The sequence below is a fragment of the Sminthopsis crassicaudata genome, chromosome 5 (genome assembly GCF_048593235.1).
Source record: "Sminthopsis crassicaudata isolate SCR6 chromosome 5, ASM4859323v1, whole genome shotgun sequence".
NCBI lineage: Eukaryota > Metazoa > Chordata > Mammalia > Dasyuromorphia > Dasyuridae > Sminthopsis > Sminthopsis crassicaudata.
The window spans coordinates 258,863,561-258,891,026 of NC_133621.1; the positions used below are offsets into that span (position 1 = coordinate 258,863,561).

At 34.4% G+C, this 27,466-nt stretch overlaps 1 protein-coding gene across 3 annotated transcripts in view; it reads left to right on the plus strand.

Annotated features, from left to right (window-relative positions):
• The window catches only part of TMTC2 (transmembrane O-mannosyltransferase targeting cadherins 2), a 526,397-nt gene that overhangs the window by 268,038 nt on the left and 230,893 nt on the right, over positions 1-27,466 (plus strand). For all 3 annotated transcript variants that reach the window (XM_074270881.1, XM_074270880.1, XM_074270882.1), the window contains one exon: positions 2,899-3,727. In XM_074270881.1, the coding sequence (XP_074126982.1) occupies positions 2,899-3,727 (829 nt within the window). The remainder of the gene's footprint in view (positions 1-2,898; positions 3,728-27,466) is intronic.

The following is a 27,466-nucleotide window of genomic DNA, read 5'->3' on the forward strand; positions in this document are numbered from 1 at the left end:
CAGGCACTTGATTTGGAATCAGACTACCTAGCTTGAATCCTGGCTTTGTCACCTATTACTTATGTGATTTTGGATAAGACATTTGACTTTTTTAAGTTTCAGATTTCTAACCCGTAAGTTAATGAGGACCATGAACTAAATGACTTTTAAGATCTCTTAGTTCAAAATTTTATGATTCTAAAAGACTGATTTTGCTACCTGATTACTTGTTCCCTGAAGGTCTGCTTTAGAATGATATGAAAACTATGCTAAGGACTTAGTTTTCTCATTACTTACTTTAATTTCTTCAATTTCTTTTTCTTCTCTTATTGCTAAAACTAACATTTCTAGTACAATTTTGAATGATAGTGGTGATAGTGGGCAATCTTGTTTCACCCTTGATCTTATTGGGAATGTTTCTAGTTTATCCCCATTACATATAATGTTTGCTGGTGATTTTAGGTAGATGCTACATGTTTTAAGGAAAACTCCATTTATTCCTATACTTTCTGGTGTTTCTAACAGGAATGGGTGTTGTATTTTGTCAAATTATGCTAAGAATCTGAGCAGGAGGAATTCACAATCACAATATTACTATGAACATATCTTGGATTCCGTTTTGTCATGTTTAAAACAAGAGCCTTATAGTCATCTCTAAAGTTAATCTAGCTCTAGAATGATAGATGACAGATAGGTAATAGATAATAGTTATATATAGGTAGTAGATAGTTAGATAGAGTAATTAACTGATACCCTCTCTACAGGAACAGTGGTAGTATTAATTTGATCATTATAACCTGAACAAGAAGCAAAAGGGGTGGTGGTGGAGGGGAGATTAAATGCTAAGTGATACCATGGTGGCAAGATAGTCAAAGGAAACACTGTATGGGACACATGGTTAATAATCACAACAGTTAATAATCAGGTAAAGGACAATTCCTATGATTTCTCTCTTCTTTGGGCTCCCAAAGTACATATGTATATATATATATATATATATATATATATATATATATATATATATATATATATATATAAACATGTATATATGTACATGTTTATATATATATATATATATATATAAACATGTATATATGTACATGTTTATATATATATATATATAAACATGTATATATGTACATGTTTATATAATGGCACAGTTTGTCAGCACAGTGGTTAAGAGTGTTGGGTCTGGACTCAGGAAGACTTATCTTCCCAATTTCAAATGCAGCCTTGGACATTTACTAGATTTGTGATCTTAGGCAATTCCTCGTTTGCCTCAGTTTCCTCAACTATAAAATGGGCTGGTGAAGGAAATGCTGTCTTGTAGTGTCTTGCCAAGAAAATCCCAAATCTCATCCCAAAGAGTTGGACACAATTGAAATGATTGAACAACAAAACAACATGTGTACAAACAGATGAGTGTGTGTGTGTGTGTGTGTGTGTGTGTGTGTGTGTGTATTCAGATGTGTATACACACTCAAACATTGTCTTAATATAAACACCTTGAGAGACAGGATACTTAAAATACTTAAAACACTTCAATCTTTCAACACTTGGTACAATGTTTCACCTACGTGAAAGAATGGGGGGGGGGGCAGAAATTTATTGTTCAATATGCCTCTGATACTGTATTACGCTCTGGAGATACAAATGTGATAGTGTCACAGAGATTGGTTTTGAGGTTGTGGATAGGAAGCAGTGTTGTGTAGTGGAAAGAATACTGACCAAAATCAAGGCATGGGTTCAAATCCTGCCACAGTCCCCTATGACATTGGGAAGTTATTTGGCCTTTTAGGGCTTTAGTTTTCTCATCTATAAAATAAAGGGGTTTCTCCCAATTCTAAACTTGAGTTACTATGAACATATCTTAGATTCTGTTTTCTCATATTTAAAACAAGAGCCTTGTACCTATTTCTAGAAAGATAGATTATAAATAGGTTATAAATGATAGATAATAGCTTTATGATAGGACACCCTTTCTATAGGAACAGTGATAATATTAATTTGATCATTATGACTAGAACAAAAGATAAAAAGTAAACTGGAAAGTGGGGTTAAGTGTTCTATAATAATGAATGGCAAGATAGACAAGAGAGACAACTGTGTGGAACATTTATGCATAGTTCAGTGATCTGTCTAGGGCTTGGGGATTGACTAAATGACAATATACTTAGATACTTACTAATAATGGTAGCTCAGTCCCAGAACAGTTTGTTCTATAACTTTCCTAGGGACTAGTGAAGGACAGAGAAATGAAGGAAAGGGGAAGTGTTTGATGTCTCCTTGTGCTAAGTAAATATTTGCAAAATTATAAATGTTTGAATGAACAAATGAATTAAGAACAAGAGTACCCTTTGGCTTTCTATAGATTTTTTTCCCCTTTTTTTTCTTGGAGAAACCATTTCATTTAGCAAAATTCAAATAAAGCATCATCTGCCTCAAAAGTTTGTCATGCAAAGACTAGAGGTTGTTATTAAAGCTATCATTAGAGAACCTGGAAAGTCTTTAAAACCTTTGAGTTGCCTATTATGAATAACAACATGGAGCAAAGTATTATAGCAATTGGAAACAAAAGGAGATAGGCTTCTCAGAGGAGGCCTTCCTGCTGATTAAGCAAACCTATCTGTGTTGTTAGACCTAATCTTTTAAGCATGAATATTTCACTGTTATCAGAAAGCCAAATTAAAAGAAACAAAAAAGAAAAATCAAGACCAGAAAAAGACCCTGATAGAATACTTTTAGTGAACTGGGGATCTTTAGTAGCTTTCTAAACAGATGGAAATGAAGTAATAGATTTGGAACGTAATGGTATGTTTTTAATTGTGTTACAAAGGGCAATTCTACTTTGTCACTGAATATAAGAAATAGAATCACTTGCCTTCCATTAATATTTTTCTCTGTTTCTTTTTCTTTCAGAGAAAGAATGTGCCTCTTTTCTTCAGTGTTGGTTTGCTAACTTTTTGGGGAACTTCACTTCTTGGAGCCCGCTTGTACTGGATGGGGAACAAGCCACCAAGCTTCTCCAACTCAGACAACCCTGCAGCTGATTCAGACAGCATCATGGCTCGCACTCTGACCTTCCTTTACTTACCAACCAAGAATCTGTGGCTGTTATTATGTCCAGATACTCTCAGCTTTGATTGGTCCATGGATGCAGTACCACTGATAAAAACCATTTGTGATTGGAGAAACCTCCACACTGTGGCCTTTTATACTGGACTCTTTCTTCTGGCTTACTTCAGCCTGAGGAGTCCAAGCACCAACAGAGAGTGCAATGGGAAAGCCATCTCCAATGGCAAGCAGAATGCAAATGGGCATAGCTGCCACCCAGATGCAGAGCACCAGGACTCTGAGCCTAAGCCCAGTTTTACAGAAAAAGCAGAGAATGGCATCAAAAATCATATCCCTGGGCGACCACTGCTTCCTTCCACAGAGAATATTGTTGTTCTGTCACTGTCTTTGTTAATAGTTCCCTTTGTCCCTGCCACAAATCTGTTTTTCTATGTTGGTTTTGTAATTGCAGAACGTGTGCTGTATATTCCGAGTATGGGCTTTTGCCTCTTAATTGCAGTAGGTGCCAGAGCTCTTTATGTCAAAGCCCAAAAGCGCTTTCTCAAGAATTTGATTTTTTATGCCACAGGTGCACTAATTGTTTTTTATGGACTCAAGACTGCCATAAGGAATGGAGACTGGCAGAATGAAGAGATGCTTTACAGATCAGGGATAAAAGTCAACCCAGCAAAAGGTAATCTTTCATTCATTCATTCATTCAATTAAAAATTGAATGTATCTCCCATTGACTGCATTTGTTATATTTAAGTTAAATTTAAGTTTTTAAAGTTTTTAAAGTTAAAAGTTAAGTTAAAAGAAGTTATATTAAAGTTAAAAGAAGAAAATAAAAAGAAAATGTTTAGCTTTTGGTTTATACCCCATATACAAGTTTTCCTTCTAAACTAGATGGACCATAAACCAGATTAATAGAACCATTCTGTGTTTCTATAATTGGAATATGGAGCTGTTTCCCTGTGGACCTGGATAAGCTTGTTCAAAGTGATCAAAATTTCTACAGAATTTAGAGAGCATTTCTGGTACCTTAATAAATGAAAGGAGGCTGAGTATTGCCTCTTGAGTTAAAGGATTTGGATTTGCTTCTTGTTTCTGCAGCTTGGTCAAATCTAGGTTCTCCACGTTTTCATTTACAAAATGAGAAGGTTGGACAAGCTGGTCTCTGAAACCTCTCTCAACTGGTGACCTATGACCTCATGTACATCTCAACTATAGTTTTCTTATCTTTAACATGCCTGGCACATAATAGACATTTAATAAATGTTTATTGATCAATTGGCATAGTCTAGATATCCTCAGACATCTCTCCTGGCTCTAGATCTATGATTGTAATTTTAGAAAGATTCTTTTTTTGTCACATATTAAAAGTTAGGTGCCACTAACTAAAATTCACTATAAATTCACTATAGTGCTAATATTTTCAAAGTATTATGTGAGGTGTTAACTATAAGACACACATTAAAATATTGAAAAGATTTGAATCTAAAATTAGCCCTGGTTCTTCAAAATTGTATCCCCAGGTGTCAGTGTGCCCATGTGACAGGGATTATAGTCTCTAGTGGTTTTCTACCAGACAAAATAATTAAGGTGTTACCAAATTCTTCTTAAATTGCTCTTATTTAAAAGTTACTAATTGCTTTGGGGAGCTGACTCACTTATCATGTAGCAAAAGAACTGTTATATGTTTGAATTTTTTTCTAATTCAGAGAAAGGAATCAATGCATTTTGGCATCCATTGCCATTACAACAACAACAAAAAAAAAGCCTTTGGATTTGAGGTATTTTAGAATTATCAACATCTGTAACTATGGGAAATTTCTTGTTTAAGGAATTAATGAATGAGAATAAATAGCAGTGGAATGAGAATAACTATGTTTCCAGGGCAAAAAGATGGCTTACTAAATTAGGCCAAAGTCTCTTATTCTATATGATCCTTTTGTTTTAAAATATTAAATCACTTCTCCATACATTTATGATTGATAATTTTGGTTATTTGGCACTTGATGTTACCCGTGTATTTGGAAACTGATTTCGTCTATTTTTCCTTATGCGATGTTTTTCATGTAATTTTTCTAAGTTTGTCTTAAATGGTTGAAAGACTACACTTGAAATCAGGAGAATAGGTTCAGATTTTGATGCAGACTAGGCTTGTGACTTTGGGATACTCATTTAACATTTCCTCATCTATGAATTGAGGACAAGTATATGTCAAAGTACTTGAACTTTTGCAAATTTCTACTTGTATACTACTTTTCCCTGGCAGCTACATGGCACAATAGATGGAGAGCTGGGTCTGAAGTCAATAAGGCTCATTTTCCTGAGTTAAAATCTGACCTCAGATACTAGCTATGTGACTCTAGACAAATTATTTAACCATTTTGCCTTAGTTTTCTCATCTGTAAAATGAACTAAAGAAAGAAAAATCAAACTCTAGTGTCTTTTCCAAGGAAATCCCAAATTGGGTCACAAAACAGTTGGATACAACTAAAATGACTAAACAGTACTACTTGTCTCGTAAGGTTTGTGTATGCATGCATGTGTGTGTGTGTGTGTGTGTGTGTGTGTGTGTGTGTGTGTGTGTGTGTGTTTGTGGAAGGGGGATACATATATATGTGTGAGAGAAATTTGTAAAAGTTCAAGTACTATGAGAGTTTAAAACCCGAACTATATTATTAAGGCCTTTGGAATGCCCTGTATGTAACTGAATGTTTATGATCATTTTTTACTCAAAAGAGGTAGTATGGTGTAGTGGTTAAAGAGCTAGCCTTAGGACAGTAAAGACCTAAGTTTAAATCCCATCTCTAAATGTTTCTGACTTATTGAAACTGGGCAAATCACTCAACCACTCAGTTGCTCCAGGCATCTTTTAAAGACTCTCAGTTGCAGAGATGATAATTCTCCATTAACTGAAGAACTTACTGTTTGAAAGCTCTCTATGTTGATGGAATCATAGTTCTGGACCCTAAAGGAAAAAAATCAAATAAATCTTCCAGCACATAAATATTTGAGGACTTAATTTGTGCAGGGAACCATGCTCAACTCTGAAGTATTTAGTTTATGGCCATATTGTTTTGCCCACTTAATAGAAAAAGTACATTGAGGACAGTTCTTCATTCTCAACTGGCCAATAAACCCAGGGAAAGCCTCAGAGAAAATAGACCTTGGCAGGTTCAGTCAGCAAACATAAATGTTTTCTTAAATAGAATTCTAATTGCCCACACTTCAGTAGAGTTGATTAAAGAAAAAATAGATAGCAGGGATTCCAAAGAAGACTCCAGACACTTAAGAGAGGCTGTTGTTTACCATTACTGAGCATTGAAAAAAAATAGCCTTCCTGTGGCTTTTCTCATTAGTGAGTTCTGCCCATGTTATTGATCATCTGAACTCAAACTCTATTACTAAAAGAAATAGTTGAGTTTGCAGAAAAATGTGATACCTTGAAGAGGGCATATGAGTATCTCTATCAAGGGGCTTCCCTTGACTTAGAAGCTACTTTTCTGTAATTTATTTTGGCAGATAATACATTTTGGTTATACTATGTAGTCTCTGAAATATCTTCCAACTCTCAGATTTCATGACACTATGATATACTCAAGGAAACTGAAAAAAAAAAAATCAATATTTTCTGGGTCCCTGGTCAATGATGATACTGAAACTAATTTTGCCTAATTATGTTGAATATGCCCCAGTTATGAACCTATTATGCATATTTTATTATGTTATTTGCTATTTTGCTTTGTTGAATGTTTTGTTGTATTTATTAATCTGGCCAATAGGATAAATAAAGCACTTCTTCCCTACTTTCTCCATAATACTTTAGTGTGACAAAAAGAACCAGAGATACAGAATCGTAGTTTGAATCTGTGTTCTGTTATTTATTAGCTAGATGACATTGTCCAAGTAATCTCTGTTCTGTAGGGCTCTTTTCCTTTATCGATAAAGTAAATTGATCAGGAATAATAATCTTCAAGGTATCTTCCACCTTCAAATAATTAAAACTCTTAACTTATATTCACTGTACCAGTGATAATTGCCCAATCATTCAATGAATAAATATCATTAGTGTGTATGTATATTACATGACTATTTTTATATATGTACATATAGACACATGTATATAGGTATATGCATATACATATACATACATACACACATGCTAACATTTATAGTAACTACTGTGTGCCAGGTGCCGCACTGTGCTAAACAATTTACAATGATTATCTTATTTAATTCTCACAACAACATTGGGGAATAGGTATTATTATTATCTATATTTTACAAATGAAAAAACTGAGGCAAATAGAGCTTAACTGACTTACCCAAATTTATAGATAGTATCTGAAGATGGGTTTGAATTTATATCTTTCTAACTCTAGATTTTAGCACATTAATCTAGTGGCTCCTAGTGCTATCCTCCATTCTCTTCCTCCTCTTTCTCTCATCTTTTCTCTCTTTGCTCATAGGTCTGTATGTATCTGCTTATGTGTATGTAAATATACACATAGACTGACACATGTATGGATATGTGTATATACACATATGTATGTGTATGCCTATAAGTAGCAGAGATAAAATTCTTTGTTTCTTTTTTATGTCAGTGTTTTATATTATATATGTGTGTATGCATATACATGCATATATAAAGTGTGTATATATGTATATCTATATCTATTTATCCATATATTCAGAGAGAGACAGACTGATTATGATTAGCTATTGCCACTTTGACTCAGGAATTCCAAAAGAAGTCAAGCTTAGATATCATAGGATCTCCAGAAAAGGTAGATGATATGTTTCCCTCCATGCTGCTATGTAAAATCTATTTAGAAAAGTGACACATTAAAGACTAGATTGAAGAAAACATATCGCTCGGATGAGTTATGTGTAACTTTCTCACTTTCCATGTCCAAGATATTTAAAACTGAGTGCCTATATAGATCTTTGGGGTGCCAGGAAACAGTGGAAAATACTTCATTTTGGATTCAGTGCCCATCTTCTGGAACATAAACTTGATTTTGATATAAGGTTAGTTCTTCAAAAGCTTACTGCTTCAGGTTCTCTGACTATAAAAATGGGGATGATGGTCTTGGCCACTGGGAAATATTCCAGTTTAGCTATTACCTGGGAGTAAATCAGGCAATTCTGGAAACCAGTGATGCCATGTTCAGTGTCATCAAGGACATAGTGAAGGCCACAGTAACCAGCCTCTCATGTTGTCTAAGGCATTCTGTACAAAATGTGAGAATCTGTGTAGGGGCAGAAGTAATAACTCTCTATGATTTGGAACAATGTTTTCACATGGATTTTAGTTGCTTAGTTTACTCTGTACTTTTTTTTTTCTGGTCAGCATACAAAGCTCCTAGCAATTTTATTTGGCAAGAATCTTCCTACTTAAAGGGTTAATCTTAATTTGCTTGAGAAATTATGCATCTAACATACTTGATCTTCTGTAAGTTTATCTCCAATTAAACTCATTTCATTGGTTAGTTTCTTGTTTAGACTTTTGAAAACAGCAGATTTTGTAGACATTATTCTATGTCCTGTAAAAGAACAAGATTTTAAACAACCTAATTCATCAGGAACAGGTCTTTGATTGTTTTATGTTTTGTGTTGGAAGGGCTTTCATTATATACATACTGTTATCTCCTTTGGGAGCCCTGGATGCAGGTGGCAATGAACTAACTTTGAATTAGCTATTGTGTACAAATAATTGGTAGGTAGAACCAAAAAAATTGTTGGGTAAAAACAAAACAAAACAAAACTTCAGAGATCAAGTCTGGATAGTAGAAGAATGATAGTTGATTTTAGACTTCTCAAGTCACAAGTACTATCTCATTAGCAGAAAGAAAATGTCAAGAAAATACTAGACAAAGTTGTGTCTAAATGACTGTTTATATGTTTGCATTTTTGTTCAAGGAAGAAAGGAATTTTCTCTTTGGTTACTGGGATAATGAAGAAGCCACAGAATCTTTAGAATTTTCATTCCTTTTTTTTTTTTTTTTTCTTTTTTAACGAGTGATTGTGATAATGGAATTGAACTAGCATTTGTAAAAGAAAAATAAAAATTCCCAGTACATAACAAAAATTTCCATGGTAATAATTCTCCTGATAGAGAAATTGTGGGAGTAGCATTTCTATGGGGAAAAATTATCATGTGGCTGAAATTATGAAATATGAACTATTTCTGAATCTATGCATCTCCTAAATCGGTTACAACATTTTTAATTTGCTATATATTGCATGCCCCTTAAGTTGGCTTAAAAAATGGAACTCCTTTTTTAAAAAATAAAAAGTAAAAACAAAACAGACAAAAATATAGCAGAATTTCAAAAAGCAAACCATACATTAATTTAACTTGTGCTTTGTATCCAATCAGAACTTGTCCCTCAACAGTTGGTACTACCTGAATGACAATCCTCTCCAACTATCTAAAATACCCAGGACTATGAAGTGAACATATTTATTAATAAACATCTATTCATGTAAAGAAGTAGAATAGTGAGGGAGAGAGATACAGCTTTTGTGTTAGAAAGCATTGGCTTCCAGTTCAGTGTGACATAATACTGGTTATAGGACTTAAAACAAGGCAAATAAATTCCTGGAATGCAGACAGCTCTTTGATACTATTAGTTGAAGAGGAATCAATTTCTGTTGATTGGGGAAGATTCCCACTGTGTGAGGTTTCTAAACTCATGATTTACAGGCCCCCCCTTGCTCCTGAAAATATATTTATAACTGTTATGGATAAAAATGAAATGTAAGTTACCAAAAAAATTAGTTAGCTAACTAGGGTCTATTTTATGGATATGCTGTCAATAACTTCCCCCTTTCTATTTATAGAACCATTCATGATTTTTGTTAATGTTTCCCTCTTATGACTTCTATTTTGTAGCAGAATTTCAGACTCAGATACTCATTGTAACATTGAGTTATATATAGAATCTTACTTAAATCTCAAAATAAGAATTTTTCATCAAGGAATTAGACATAAAACTTTAATGTTTTAATTTACTAATAATTGGATATTAGTAGTTGCTTTAATATTCATTAGTATTAGATCTTAGTATTTACACGGACATATAAGGGAAGTTAGGTGATGCAGTGGATGGAATACTGGGCTTGGAGTTAGGAACACTCATCTTTCTAAGTTCAAATTTGGTCTGAGACACTTATAAGCTTTGTGACTCAATATATTGAAATCTGTAGACTCAGAATTATACTTTTAAATTCATAAAAATAAAAATATGCCATTATAAAAGACATAAATTATATTGAAATAAGAATGTAATTTCATGTTACCAGTGAAATGTGGACCTTGTGAACTTCTTTTCTAGAATATTCAAAATTCGATATTTTCTCTAGCTGTTAGTATTTTAGCAATAGTTATCCCTGATTACAGATAAGTCATGATTTTAAACTTTATATACATCCATCAAAAAACAATCAGAAACTTTACTTCCAAACACATATATGTCAAAGGCTTAGTTTTACTTTTTAAAAATAGTGTTTTATGTTTTTCCCCACTTACATGTCAAAAGCATTTTTAGCATTCTTTTTTACAAGATTTTGAGTTTCAACTTATTCTCTCTCTGACCCCTTCCTTCTTCCAAAGATGATAGCCATTTTGATATAGTTTATCCACATGCTGTCATGTAAAACATTTGCACATTAATCACAGTTGTGAAAGAAAAAACAGTACAAAAGGAAGAAAAACTCCAAAAAATAATAAAGTAATCAATCTGTATTCAAAGTCCATCAGTTCTTTATTTGATTATGGATAGTATTTTTCTTCATGAGCCTTTGAACTTGTTTGTTTCTTTAAAGAGGTAAGTCAGTTGTAGTTGATCATCACACAGTGTTGCTGATGCTGTGTACAATGTTTTCCTGGTTCTACTCATTTCACTTTGCATCAGTTGATATGTCTTTCCAGTTTTTTCTAAGATTCTGCCTGCTCATCATTTCTTATTGCATAGTAGTATTCCATTACATTCATAGTTCAACCATTCACAAATTGATGGGTATCCCTTGTTTCCAATATTTTGTCACCACAGAAAGAGCTGATTAAAAAAATACACACACACACACACATACACACACACACACACACACACACACATACACATCCTCTTTCCTTTTTAATGATCTTTTTGGGATAAAGATGCAGTAGTGGTATTGCTGCATCAAAGGGTATGCTCAGGTTAGTTGCCCTTTGGACATAGTTCCATATTGTTATCTAGTATAGTAGGATCAGTTCATAATTCCACTAACAATGCATCAGTGTCCTACTTTTTTCACATCCTCTCCACCATTTATTACTCTCTTTTTTCAGGAAAGGGAGTGTCACATTGGCCAATCTGATAGGTGTGAGTGGTAGCTGAGAACTGTTTTAATTTTTCTCTAAACAAAAATGACCAAGTCTTATATGCCTGTAGATACTTTTTTTTTAAATTTTCATCTGAAAACTGCCTGTTCATATCCTTTTATCTTTTATCAATTGGGAATGGCTTGTAGTTTAATAAATTTGTCTCAGTTTTCTATATATTTGAGAACTAAGGTGTTTATCAGAGATATTTGCTGTAAAGATTTTTCCCTAGCTTTCTGTTTTTTTTTGTTTTTGTTTTTGTTTTTGTTTTGTTTTGTTTTTTAAATCTTGGTTGCATTGGCTTTGTTTGTATAAAAGTTTTTTAAAATGTAATATATTTAATATGTTTAAAGTTATCTATTTTGCATTTTACAGTGTTTTCTACCTCTACCCCTTGCTTGGTCATGAATTTTCTCCCTCCCGTAGATATGACAGTCAGACTATTCCTTGCTTTTTAAAATTTGTTCTTGTTGTCTAATAATCTGTTTACTTCCTTAGTTTCTATCTTGTTCATTTTTTAAATTGGATTTTTCAAATTCTGAGAGAAGATAGTTGAGGTTTCCTACTAGTATACTTTTGTTGTCTATTTCTTCCTGTAACTCATTTAATTTCTCCTTTAAGAATTTGTATGCTATACCACTTGGTGCATACATAGATATAGTATCAGATATAGTTTCAGCAAGATATAGTTTTTTCCTTATCCTCTTTAATTATACCTATTTTTATTTTTGCTTGTAATTTTGATTGTTACCCCTGTTTTTTTTAAACTTCAGCTGAAACATAATAGACTCTGCTCTAGCCCCTTTCTTTTGTCTGTGTGTGACTTTACTTCAAGTGTATTTCTTATAAACATTTAGGATTCTGTTCTGCTATCTGCTTCTGTTTTATGGGAGAGTTCATTCCATTCACATTCACAGTTATGATTACTGCCTGTGTATTTCCCTCCATGCCATTTTTCCTTCTATTTCTCCTTTCCTTTTTTCATTCTTTCCCTCCTCAATAGTGTTTTGTTAATGTCTATCACCTCTCTTGATCTGCCCTTCCTTCTATTCTTACCCTCCTCCCTTTATTTAATCTCCTTCCCTCCCATTTCCTGGTTTGATAAAATAAACTTCTATATTCAATTGATTATGTATATTTTTCCCCTTTGAGATAATACTGATGAGAGTAATAAATATTCAAGCAATGCTCATTGTCCACCCTTACATCTTCCTCTCCATTGTAATAGATCTTTCACACTTCATGTGAAATAATTTATGCTACTCTCCCTCTCTCTTCCTTCTGCACCCAGTTTCTCTTCTTTCTCCTTCCTTAATTTTTTTTAATGTTAGAGTTTCATTTTTTAAAAGAGTTTAAATCAAGTAAAATTTAATCTAAAGTGGAAGTAAAATAACTATGGACTTGAATCTTGATTTCTCCTCTCACTATAAAAAAATAGATATTGCTTTTCAGATATTTAAACTTAGGTGACTAGCCGGTTTCAAAATTGTTGAGGCAAATTGTAGATTTGTATTTGGGTAAAAATATCATCTTATTCACAAAATGAAAAACATCTATGCAACCTCCTACTGAGGCTACTGATTGCCAGGGCTATACATACCAATCTTCCCTGGAAATACATGAAAATGAGCCAATGTTAAGGTGTCAAACAGCCTCTTTTACTGATAATCTCAGCAGGTGTTAGCAGGAAGCAAGAATAAGTGCATGTATGTTTTTGTGTCTCTCTTTCTGCATCTCTACCTCTCTCTATTTCTCTCCACATCCTTCTTTGTCTATGGACTCAAAGCTGGCCATTTATATTTACTCTTCTCTGGGATTACCCCATGCCTAGCCCAATCAGCACTGTGTAGGTGGATCCTCAGAAGGGAGACACCTGGAGTTAGTGCTGTGTCCTAAGAAAAGATCTAGCAAGAGGACACACCTCTTTCCATCTCAAGGAAATACCTGTAAGACATAACCTCCTTTTTATCTCCTGTGTCTACCCTACCAGCTGACATGGCATACATGGCAATTCTCAGAAGGAAAGAACCTAACATATCCCCCTTTCTGTTTAGCAGGGACCACTCACAAAACCAGCTTTGATATTAAAAATATAAAAATATATCTACATATAAAATGTAAACTTACAGTAGAAAAAGTACAAAGATGCAAAGATGAGAAGGAAAATATGTTTGATCAAGTGTTAGTACCAAAGCTAGAGAAGAATTTCTCCAAGTTTTCCACAAGGGGCCACCTCAAGCAGTCAGACCAGATTCATCTGTGGCAAAGGAATGAAGGACTCATATTCTGGAACTACTTCAAGCTGACAAGGGGTATATAGCTGGCCCTACCCTATAGGGTCTGGACTGAAAAAGGGAGATGAATGACTTGTAGGCAGCAGCAGCAGCAGCAGTATCTAGTACTAAATGTCAAGATCAGGTCTAAGGTAATTTCAGATTGACCGAATGGTGGGTATTTCTGGAATCCTTCTGAAATCCAGTGGCCTTCCCCATCAAGACCTACAAGACATAAATATCCCAGCCCTCTCCAAAGTACTAAGGTTCGACAAGGTCTTTCCTCATCCTTTCAAAGGACCTTTTGAATGTTCTCTGACACTTGAAACCCTGTTTTCATAGGATCTAGTATTCTATCTTGTAAACCTTTATCCACATCCACCCATCTGGCTCTCTAACTTGCACAGCTCTGCCTGCATGATCACGGGCAAACTTATACCCTGACCCATTATGCAGTCCTGCCTTTCCATCTCTCAGCGAGGCTGTTGAATCTTCCCTTGCGGGATCTGGCAACCCTTACTTGTAATCTCTCCCTCAGAGATTACTGATTGCCAGCATGCCTAATCCTAGACCTTTGGATATCTCCTAACCACTGTCTCATTAAGCAGTGGTTCTTGTTCAACAGAGCACCCCGACACAGGAGCTTGCAAGCTAAAGTTTGAAAGACACTGGAGCCAACATTCTCACATCTTTTTATCGTCTCAAGACTTGCGTCCTTATCTAAGGAGGACATGGCTTTCTGGCAACTGGCATTAGTGTTCTTGTTGGTTAATTTCTGGATAAGAAGATCAGCTGCTTCTCCTTTACCTACTAACCTCTCAACGGCCACCTGCAGGTGAGCCACAAAATCAGGGAAAGGTTCATCTAAGCCCTGTTTGCAAAATTTTTTTTGCTAAGTATGAAAACAGAGTCATCCATTGCAGAGACTCCCCAGGTGTAAGGCAGACTTTAGCTCTTCCAGTTATTTGGTGTTAATATACTGCTGGAGGCTAGGAGAGCCAGCAGCTCTTTAACATATGGAGATTTAACCCTGTAAGTGTTAACTGCTTCTTTCCTTCCACTCTAATGGGGCCCACAAGTTCTTTCCTGGGGACTATCAAACATGCCAAATCCTTGCTTTCTGATTCCCTTCTTTTGCTGCCTTCTGTAACATACATCCTAATTCTGACTGTAAATCTGTCTACCTCCTGCTTCTTTCCCCACTGCCTCTTCCTGTGATGTCACATCTACTTTTGGCTTGCTTTATCAGTCTTAGGATCTCATCTCCCTTCCCATGATTGGACTAGCTGAATTCATGAGGTCATTGGCCAATTCCATCCCTGTATGAAGACAAGCCAATCTCCCTTCCCATGATTGGACCAACCGAACTCATGAGGTCCCTGTTTGGGTCATTTGTAACCTCCCACTGAAACTGCTGATTGCCAGGGCCACAAGTACCAATCTTCCTGGAGACACATGATGACGAGCCATGTTAAGGTGTCAAACAGCCTTTCTTTATTGATAATCTCAGCAGGAAGCAAGAGCAAGTGTATGTATGTCTCTGCATCTCTCTTTCTGCATCTCTGAATCTCTCTACATCTCTGCCTCTCTCTACTTCTCTCTGCCTCCTTCGCCTATGCACTCAAAGCTGGCCATTTATATTTACTCTCCTCTGGGATTACCCTAGTGCCTAACCCACTCAGCACCACATAGGTGGAATCCAAAGAAGGGAGACACTTGGAATTAGTGCTGCATCCTAAGAAAAGATCTAGCAAGAGGATACACCTCTTGCCATCTCACACAACTTCCTGCCTCAGAGACCAAGCCCCTTTTTACCTCCTGGGTCATCCTACCGGCTGACATAGCATACATGGCAATTCTCAGAAGGAAAGTCGCAAACACATCTAAGTGATGTTTATTTGCTTAAAAAGAAAAAGAAGTTCAATCAATAAGGGAAACCCTGGATTGGATTTGCAAAGATAGTTGTCCTGAAATCAGAGGAAGATATAAAATGCAGGTGTCACATTGAATACATGGAAATATTAAGGATAATTTTATTTAAAAAAAAAACAAAAACATTGTAGCTGCACTTAATCATCCTAGTAATCTAAGTATATTCTAAAAGATATTGGGAGGATAATACTATGAATTAAGCTTAATATACATAAAATGTGAAGTTGAGAAACCTGTTGTTTCTATTGTCTAAACAAAAGAAGAAAGAAGAATAAAAGAAATGGGGAGACTCCTCAAAGCAGGTCATTTTCCATGTGTTTTACAGAGGATGATTTCATAGAAATTTAGGTCTCAAAAGCTTTGGAATCCAACCTAGAAATCCTCTCTATGACATCTTCAATAATTGATTATACAATACTACAATGACAATCACCACTGAAAGCCAATGCATTTATTAAAGTAGAAATTCTACTTTTTAATGTTGTTTTTTCAGTCCTGTTCAACTCCCCTTAATCCTATTTGGGTTTTTCTTGGTGAAGATACTGGAGTGGTTCCCCATTTCCTTCTCCAGCCCTTTTTACTGGTGAAAAACAGGTTTCAAAGAAGGTTAAGTGACTTGCTCAGTGTCATAGGAAGTGAGACAGGTTTACAAGGACAAAGTAAGTGTCAGAAGCCAGATTTGAACTTATGAAGATGAGTCTTTTTAATGCCAAGCTCAGCGCCAAGCTGGCTGCTAGCACAATAAAAGTACTACTGAGTACTATTGAGATTAAGTTTTTGATACTTATAGGGTATTAGCAGGAATGCTTTTCAGTAGATACTCTGTGAACCTAGGAGCTGAAAAAAGCTGATGCTTCCAAGTCTAAAAAAATCAGAACAGCCTTTTGGCATGCATTTCCAAGAGCTGCTATGAGCTAAAGGATCTCTTTTGCATCCTAGAAGTCTTGAGAGAGTGTCTTAGATTGAGCACCTCATCAAACCCTTGGTTCTAAAAGAAACAATAACAGTTTTTGAGTAGGATTCCTAAAAATATTTCTGAAAGCACATGAAAGGTTACAGAAAAATTTTGTTCACTAGCTATATCCCTGTTTTGAATATAGATTTTTCTTTTAATAATTACTTCAAATGATATTTCTGATTGGTGTTTATTAAGAATTAGTTATGCAAATTATGAAGCTGTAGTTTACTAATAAAGATTTTATTTATTTAGAATAGCGGCTTAGAATTGAATTTCTTAGGCTCCCTTCTCCAGAACAGAATTGGTTGAATAATATAAGCTATTAAGTTTGCCATCTGCACCCATGCAAAATGCATTTGGTAGAAACATGGGTAGAAAACTGATGTACAATGAAGGATTCCATCATGGGTATCAATAGCATCTTCCATTAATCAGCTTTATAGAAAGAACTATATATTTGTGGGTAGTGAATATGCAGAGGATCTCATGTTTAATTCTCTTTTGTTCTCATATCTAATTTAGAAAATTAAAAAAGTTTTTAATTGGCAGTTAGTAAATAATTCTAGGGCATTGTTTTTAAATGGTTGTTTCTATTGATTTTGAGATTTGAGGAAGCAAATTATGAAACATTTATGCTTGACAGATTAGTTTGAAATTACATTCCTTTTCATTCTCTATTTTTAGAATCATAGAATTAGAATTAGAAAGGCTATAGAAATAATATAGTTCTGTGACATCTAAAAAGTTTAAGAAACATAGTTTCTGGTTAATTAGTCTTTTCTCCCCCCAAAATTCTAGCATTTTATTAATAAAAGGAATAATCATTTGACCATATCTTTCTTGGATCATAGATGAATCATGGCATTTGTTTTATACTTTATATTCCCCTAGAAAAAATGAGTGTTCCTGAGGGTGGCAACCAACTCTGATTAGTTAAGGATTAATGAGAGAATAAATGTTATAATGAGGTGGGATTATTCCAATGAAGATATTGATATACATGATACCAACCCCCTAAATCTTGGTCAAAGAGATTTATCTATTTCCATGTCACCTGTCTGACAAAAAGAAGAATCCACATTTTCCCAGACCTAATTGAGTAAACACAAATAGCAGAAATTTGCCATTCACCTACACTTAGAACTTCTTTGCTACCTTTGATTAGATCTTAGCCATTCTGTTTGGTTGATTTCTGTATAAGGAAATAAAAAAGTAGAAAAACCTTGGTCCAAATTCAGTAATTAGTTATTAATATGTGAAAGAAATAATAACTTTAGTTCAATTCCCTCATTTTGTCAAAATTTTCAGCATGTTTGACTCTTTGTGATTCCATTTGGGATTTTTTTTTGACAAAGATATTGGAGTAGTTTATCATTTACTATTCTAGGTCATTTTACAGATGAGGAAATTAAGACAAACAGGGTGAAGTGATTTGCCAGTGTCACAAAGTTTGAATGTTTTTGAGGCTAGATTTGAACTAAGGAAGATGAATTACTGATTCTATCAGAAGCACTCTATCCACTGCACTATCATTTTAAAATAGAAAACTTGAAGATAGGGAGCTTGAATGACTTAACTGCATGTAATAATGAACAGAGCCATGACTTGACTCAATGTCCAGGTTGTAATGAACTTTTAAAATGAACCCTCAATTATCAAACTGTAGCCTATGTGATAGTGTAGAGATCCAATAAAAATCTTCAAATATTAGCAGAACTTTGTTTTCTCCAGAACTCATTAAACTTGGTTTATGTGATTGATAGATTTTTTTTTTAAGATCCTTTAGACACTTTTTCCTCTACTCAGGTTCAAGTGTCTTAAGTATGCATTAGCACTTAGCATGATGAGGTGACATTAGCATCATAGGATCATAGAACTGTAAGAAATCTTAGATGTTCTTGTCCAGTTCCTTTCTAGATTAGGAAAGATATGTGGATAGAAAGAGTCAGGGAGACCTGACCTCAAGTGCTACCTCAGATACTTAATTGCTGTGTAATTATCAGTAAGTCACTTAACTTTTCTGAACCTCAGTTTTTTCTTTTTTAAAAGAAAGGGGCTGAATTCGGAAATCCCTTCCAGTGATCTTGAATTGTGGGGTTTTGTATGTTTATTTATTTAACTATGTATATTTATTATAAGGGTCTTTTCTTTCCCCTTCTCCTCATACTCCTTTCCCTCTCTTTCTGTTGCCTGTTTTTCTCCCTCTGTCTTTCTCTCCTTCTCCCTCTGCTCTTCCCTTTCCCTTTTGCTATTCCTCTCTTTCTCCTTTTTTCTCCCTTTCCTTTTTCCTTTTCTTCTCTTTCTCATTCTTTTCTCTCTCTCTTCTCTTCTCCATTCCTCTCCCCATCTCCTTTTCTTCCTTTTTCCTCTTCTTTCTTTCCCTCTCCTCCACTTCTCCTTTTTTATTCCCTTCTCCTCTTACTTTTCCTTTTTCTCTACCTCCTCCTTTTCTTTCTTTTGCTTCTTTTCCCTTTTCTTCTCCATCTTCTTTCTCTCTCCTTCTTCCTTTCCTACTCCTTCATCTTTTTCCCTTTCTCCTTTTCTATCTTCTGTTTTTGCTACTACTTGCCTTCTTCCCATTCTTTCCTTCCTTCCTTTCTTTCTCCCTCCTAATTTCCCTTCTTTTCTTCCTTCATAGGTGAAGCTTCAAGGACAAAATGTTTAATTTTGTTAATTGAAAAAAGGAGAAATTGAGACCCAGAGAAGATAAGTGTTTGCCCATGGTCACTTAGGGGATATGTGTGGCAGAACCAGTATTTTAATCTAGGTCATCTGACAGCAAATTTAGGACTCTATCTACTGAAACTAAGTTGAATGTAATCCAATCAATAGAGTTATTGATTTCCTGTGGAGCAGAGCACTGTCACATCTTGCCTTAAATGAGGTCCTCTTTTGAGCATTATAGTATTCTATGAGTGGAAATTTTAGAAAGAGAGAATATTGTGTGATATAGGAGAGAAACTCTGCTCATCAAGTGTGTTGAATGCCAGAAAGATGAGGATTTCTTTCTGAATGAGAAATTTTCTTGCAATTGACTAGAACTTAATTCTTTGGGATTCTGAGTTTTCCAGGATATTTAGTGTATTGAAACACTTTTGAGATAATTTCATATCAAAATTTATTGGAGAAACTAGACACACCTACTGTGAGAAAGAGAAAACTTTTTTTGTCTGTAAGTATCCAAAGAGTTATGTCATCAAAGAGATTAGATATTTTTCTTCCACTTAACTAAGAACATTGAGTGAAAGTTGTGGATGCAGGTTTTAGCTCATTGTAAGAAAATATTTCATAACAATTTTATCTGTTCAAAAGTGAAAGGAGCCAACTGAGTTGGTAGTTACTTCCTTCTCCATGGAGGGCCTTAATAGAGGCTGAATGTCTCCCTGTTGGAAATATTATAGAGAGTATTCCTTTTCTGATGACAGCTGGACTGGATGGACTTAAATGATAGAATAAGGTACTGAATTTTTCTCCTTCCTTGTTTGTTGCTACATTTGAGGATGCTGTGTCTATTTACTGCCTTTTGTCCTGAAAGCACCCAAACAAACCAATAAATAACTTGTCTTCCGAGATTCCACTCAGTTCATCATTAAGTGTATTAAATGTCTAAATTGTTCAAGGTACTATGAATGTGCTAGATTCTGGGCATACTAAATACATATATAGATAGAAAACCTGAAGATAGGGAGCTTGAATGACTTAACTGCATGTAATAATGAACAGAGCCATGACTTGACTCAATGTCCAGGTTGTAATGAACCTTGAAAATGAACCCTCAATTATCAAACTGTAGCCTATGTGATAGTGTAGAGATCCAGCAAAATCTTCAAATATTAGCAGAACTTTGTTTTCCCCAGAACTCATTAAACTTGGTTTATGTGATTGATAGATAGATTTTTTTAAAATATCCTTTAGATCTTTAGATCTAAAGTAGAATCAAACTCAAGAGAAAATAATCCATATATGTATATATGGATTATTATATATATATATATACATACATACATACATATATAAACATATATATGTGTATGTATATATATATGTGTGTGTATGTGTAATTGTTGATGTTCAATTTGATTTATTCTTCATGACCTCTGTTTTTTGTTTTGTTTTGTTTTTGGCAAATATATGCAGCTGGTTTTTCATATTTTTCTACAGCTCATTTTAGAGATTAAAAAAAAAAAAAGACAAATGGGATAAGTGACTTGACCAGTGTCCCACAGTAACTATGTGAGGCCAGATTTGAATTCAGGAAGATGACTTTTTCCAGCCTCCAAATCTGGTCGTTCCTCTATCTACTGTACCACCCAGTAATAAATATATATATATAAAATGAATTAACAGCCACCTCATTACATATATATATAGGCTGTTAATTCATAATTAAAGATCCCTGTGGGCATATATTGACTCAGTCTTAAAAGGAAGAATTATCTATATTTTGTTACATTTTTACATTTTTATTTGTTTTGTTAAATATTTCCCTGTTACATTTTAATCTAGTTCAGATATACTTAGGAAGCTTGTGAGCAGCAAGTGGTCCTCAACTTGTGTTTGATACCTTCAGTACAGGGGATTTGGAGATAAACATTACATTTATATGAACTTTAAGTATAGATTACAGTTAGTCTATGGAAGATCTTGGACCATTGCTGAAGACATTTATTTTGATAGTTAATGTGAGAAACTAATGGTTCTTGAACATATAATCAATGAACTAAATATGACATGATTAGAATATGAAGTAGGATGATTATATGGGTATTGGTAGCAAAATATAGATTGACAAGGAAGTACTAATTGGTAGAGTATCACAGTTATCTTGGGCCAAGGGAAACATGGGCCTTAACTATGGTGGTTTAATAAAGAGAAATCATTTTTAAGAACTACGGTCTAAACTGTATAAATATACATATATTATATTTAACATATACTTTAACATTTAATATGTATGGGGACTACCTGCCATCTAGGGCAGGGGGTGAAGGGAAGGAGGGAAAAAGTTGGAACAGAAGTTTTTGCAAGGATCAATGTTGAAAAATTACCCATGCATATGTTTTGTCAATAAAAAGTCATAAAAAATTTTTACAAATGAAGAAACCAAGACAAACATGGAAAAAAAAAAAAAAGAACTAGGGTCTAAGTAGAATCCATTGGATTTGACAGCTAGTCAGATTGAGGAATGAGAAAAAATCAGGAACTTTTAATTTCCATCCTAGATGGTTTTGTATGTGTCTGTGTGTATGTTTGTGCATATATATACAGATACAAACAGATATACACATAATTCCCTTTAATTTTATATGCATATATATGTATATAAAAATGTGTGTATATATGCATATGTATATACATATATTATGCATATATACATATGTATATACAAATATACACACATATTTTCCCTTAATTATATATATATATGTATGTATGCATGTGTGTATTCTATTTTTCTATACACATATATTTATCAAACAGATACATATTTCCCTTTATTTTAATTTATATCTGTGTATGTAAGTGTATATATATGTGGGCATGTACATACACACAGAGACATAATTCCCCTTAATTATATATGTGTGTGTGTGTATACATTTACTGTCTCCTATAAATATATTTATATATGTACATATATAAGTATGTATGGTATTTCTTCACTCTCCCATCCCTAATGTTTTGGGAAGAGTTCAGTTTTAGATATATTGAGTTTAAAATACTAGTTGGATCCCCAGGCAGATATCTGTCAGAAAGCCGGAAATGTTGGACTGGGTCTCTTGTGTGATTCTGAGCTTTGGAATTAGAGACTTGGGAGACATCTACTTAAAAACAATAATTCAAGTTCTGGGCACAAAAGAGATTGCTATGGACAAGGCTGTAGAGAGGGAAGAAAAGAGAGTCAAGGACATAAGTATGTTTGACTTTCACACTTAGAGGATAGGAGGAGGGTGAGAAAGCAGAGAAAGAAGCTATTAGACAAGAAGGTGGAAGTCTAAGGGGAAACCAGGACTGCATAGTGTCAGAAGCCAAGATATAAAAGATGACACAAAGATAGACTATCAGAGTGGAAGCAGTAGTGAACTGTTCCAAATACATGTGATATATCAAGGAGGATGAACTCAGAAAAAAAGGGTCATTTGATTTGGCAATGTTACAGCCATTAATGACCTTGGAGAAAGCAATTTCAATGTTGTGTTAGGGATGGAAACCAGATTTGGCAATGAAAGAGAAGACAGGATGATTGCTTGAGTGAGTAGCAGGATCAAGGTTACTTGCAAGGTCAATGAAGAAACTTTTGAGATCCTATCCAGTTTTACATTGCTCATAATACACATGATATCTATTTAACAGCTACTCAGCTTACCTATGAAGTTTTGGAATTGTGTGTGTGTGTGTGTGTGTGTGTGTGTGTGTGTGTGTGTGTGTGTGTGTGTGTGTAAATATATGTGAGTATACAAAACATATACTTTCTGCTAACTTTCTTACCAAAATATTAGACCACTATATTTACAAATAATATGAATTGTTTCTGAGGATGGTTTCAAGTAGAGTATATCATAATAGTTAAAGTTTGATTTAACTGTCAGTACTTAAATAAATACTGGCAAGAATTTGGGAGTAAATGTATTTCTAAGCTGCTTTAATGAAAACATTAGCACAGCAATTACTGGTCTTGTGCAAATCTCTGCCTATCTCCATTTTCCTCATCTTCCATTCAGTATGCCTTTTTTGAAATGAGAAAGGGACTTGCTTTATCAAAATTTTCTTTACCAGCAAAGAGTTTTCCTCCCTTGTCCAATATTAATAATTCCTTGGAATAGATGATTTCAGGGGATATTGGAACAAAGGCAAGCTAATCTTCAAGGCCCTTTGCAGTTCTAAAATTCTCTGATATATATTTTGATACTTACTTAAAGAGACTCATGGGAATCACTGGGCAATGGGATTTCAGTCATCTTGGTAGTAGGAGCTGGTAAATCCTATTCAAGTTTTCTAGACTCAGCTTGCAGTTGCTCACTTTTGAAACTTTATAATGAAATTCTTGACTCACAAATGTCTGTTATAACAATAATAATGATATAGTAGGAAAAAAATATCAGCAGTTTATCTTATTCCTTACATGGGTGGGTGCTTATGTTATCAGAACAGCAAGTTATTGTGGTGGTTTTCATTCATCCTGTAATAGAAATATATATATTGATTATTCTATTTGTGATTTGGGGCAAGGTACTTAAACTTCCATGGCTTTCAGTCTCCTCATTATTAAGATGAGGGGATTGTATCAGATGGTCTCTGAGATCCCTTACTATCTATGCTCCTATGACTTTTGTCCTTATCTTAACTCAAACCACTAACCTTTAACATTCAAAATAGTAGCTCTATGTTGAGAAAGAACTAAATACGGGATTTTTTCACTGAACAGAAACAAATTGATCATAGTATGTTAGGACAAGTTCATTATCTTGAAACCAAGTTTGTAAAATACAAGATATGTCCGACTTCCAAGCTCCTATAATTAGTAATGGGCCTATAGTTTAATATTCCTCTTGCTTATTGAATACAGCTTGGTAGATTAACAACCTATGGAATTTCTCTGTTTTGGTATTAGTAATATTTCTCACAACAGTATTTCTTACAACTTTTGCAGAATGAAAATTGGATAAAGCTTGACTTATGCTTTGAATAAGAGTAGGTAGGTGGTGTAAGGGAATAGAGTTCCAGGCCTAGAATCAGGAAGGCTCATTTTTCTGATTTCAAACCTGGCGTCAGATACACACTAGCTGTGTAACCCTGGCCGAGTCCCTTAATCTTGTTTGCCTCAGTTTTCTCATCTGGAAAATGAGCTAGGGAAGGAAATGGCAAACCTCTCTATTATCTCTGCCAAGAAAATCCCAGATGAGGTCATGAAGAAGCAGAAGTAATTGAAAAAAGACAAAACACACAATGCTTCCAACAAGCATTGATTACAATGGTTTGGGAGTGAATGTGTTTCTAAGCTTCTGTAATAAAAATTTTAGAATTTTAGAACCTATTCTAGCACTTAATAGATAACTGTTAATTGATGGTTTGTTTAAAGCATATTAATATAGCCAACTCTTGATTTCCCTCTTTTGTGTGTATCCCAAAGCTATTATATATTTAATCCCCTATATTGATCTCTGATAGTAAAATTGTATTCTTGAAATCTTCATTGGCTGTTCATTTATATTTTTTCTTAGAAACTCTTTCCCCTATTATCAATTACCATTGTTCACTGGGTGAATAATAAAAATAATGACAGCTACCCTTTGTATAGCCCCTACTTACATGGCAAGCATTGTGGTGACTGCCTTCACAAATATTTCATTTACTCCTTACAACTCTGAGAAGTAGGAGTTATTATTACATACATTTAATAGAAACTGACGTCAACAAAGTGACTTGCCCAGCATCACAAAGCTAGTAGGTATTTCAAGCAAAATTTTTACTTAGTTTTTCCTGCCTTAAGGTCTACTATTTTAGCTATCCAGGACCAACTGTTCAACTTAGAAATATTGGGGAAAGATTCTGGGAATATGGCAGAATAGGTTGTAAATTTCAAGCTCTCTCGATTCCCACCACAAATAGAACAAATTTGTGCATTAGGGCTAACATAGACAGTGCAAAATCAAGAAGACTTGGAGCAGAACAGATGTCCTCCTGATACAATCTGAGAAGATGGGAAGAAAGATCTGAAGAAAGACCCAGAGTAGGGATTAACCTGTGTGAAGTGCAAACACCACTGGGCTAGTTGTAGAAAGCTCCCAAATGGGAAGCCCAGGGGAGAGCAGTTTGTGGCTGGAGCCTCTATGAGAACCACAAAACTTTCACCCTCCAAACTGTTTGTGGAACCAGGGGAACTTTGGCTGATTAGGACCACCAGGCCCAATTATGCACAGAGCCACAGCCCTGGAGGAAAAGGAACCAGCACACCTGTGAGTGGAGAAGAAGCAGTGCAGGAAACTTGGCTACTGCCAGCATTTTCTGGAAAGGGGGAGCTCTTGCTTTGGAGTTCCTGGTCAAAGAAGAGAGATGGAGTAAAGCTCCCCTCAGGAGCAGACAGACTTACACTAATACCTCTTATTTAAAAAAAAAAAAAAAAAACAACAACAACAAAAACAACAACAACAACAGAGCAGAAACCAGAAAAAAAGAAAGAACCCAACCATAGAAACAGTCTGGATTTCATCTTCAGAAGAGGACATTGAAGAGTGGGGAAAAAAAAAAAAAAAAAGCTTTAACTCCAAAGAGTAATGTGAAATGGCTCACTTACCAAAGAAAATTTAAAAGACCTCAGGACCAGGAATCATATCTATTGACAATCAAAAGAACTAGGCCTGTGGCCAAAGTTATCATACCCAAGAAATTATCTATAATATTGAATGAAAAAAATTGACATTGAAGGAACTTAAAGATTTTCAGAACTTTGTATCAACCAAACCTGAACTTGATAGAAAATTTAACATATGAGTCAATATCAAAAAACAATTTCAAGGAACTCAACATAAATTGTTTTTGTTTTTAACATGGGAAATTTATAGCATATATTTGATTGACATCAACTCAATAGAGCAGCTCAAAAGAAAGATTGGGGCTGAGTCAAGGTAAAAATAGTAATTATGTCATATAAATGAGGTGCAAAAGAAGAATAGACACAGAGACATTAGAGGGGAGAGGAGGGTTCATAGTTCTGAAAACCTACTCACATTGGGAATGGGTTAAATAGGCAACACTACATATATACTATGAATGGTATAGTACCCTCTAAAATCTATGAAGAAATATGGGGGGAGGGATGGATGAACAGGGAAGCAAGATAAGGGATCTATGGGAAGGGGAAGGTTAAATAATAGCAAGACAAGTTAGAGCAGAATTAAAGCAAAGGGTCAGCAGGGATAGGAAAGATATGTGTGTGTATGTATATATCTACATATGTATTTATAAATATACCTTTTCTTAACTATAGTCTGTTTGGGATTGATGGTGGGATGAAAGGAATAAAAAAAAAGAATAAAGTAAAAATGATATGCAGTAGAGAACAAAAGAACAATTTACAAGGAAGTAACAAAAAGTAACTCATGAAGTAACTCATGAATATAATTTCTTCAACTTAAACAAATACACATATGTATGTAATGTGTGTGTATGTATATGTATGTATATATATATATATATATATGTATACATACACACACACACACACTTTATTGAACTGGTATTTATTGTTACATATTTTGAATCCTCCTTGATGTTCTGCTGAGCACATGACAATGTTCTCTTTTGTTTTGTTTTGTTTCATTTTGTTTAATATTCCTTTTCTGTTTTTCTTATTCTGCTTCTTTAAATAAAATAAATTTTGGGGTAAAAGGTTCAACATATAGCTAATGAAATATCTACAGTATTATTTTAATTACATCTTGAGAATGTAGAAATAGAATATTTTCTTGTCATTTCTTTTAAAGGCCTCTTTTCTAACAATTAATAAATGTAATTCCATGGAAAGGCAGTGGTGCCAAAGACTATTTAAAGCAAGGGTGTTTGAATATATCATATTATTGCAAAAGAAATACTGACAAGAATAAAGCCAAGAAATGCCCCTGATAAGACTTAGGAATGCTATGAATCATCAAGCTTAATGGAGATCCTGTTTTTATCACTTATTTTACCTTGAGCGAGTTTCTCTTCCTTAAGTTAACATTTTCCTCTTTCAGTAGATAATACAGGATATAATTACGCAAAGAAAAATAAATCATTTCAGGTTTATAAGTGCTCTCAAGTCCCTTGAGTTGTATGAAGTCACTAGTACACTTAGGAAAAAAAAAAAATAGCCTGAGTGCTGACTAATGGAAGCAGTAAGAGAGCTTTCTGACT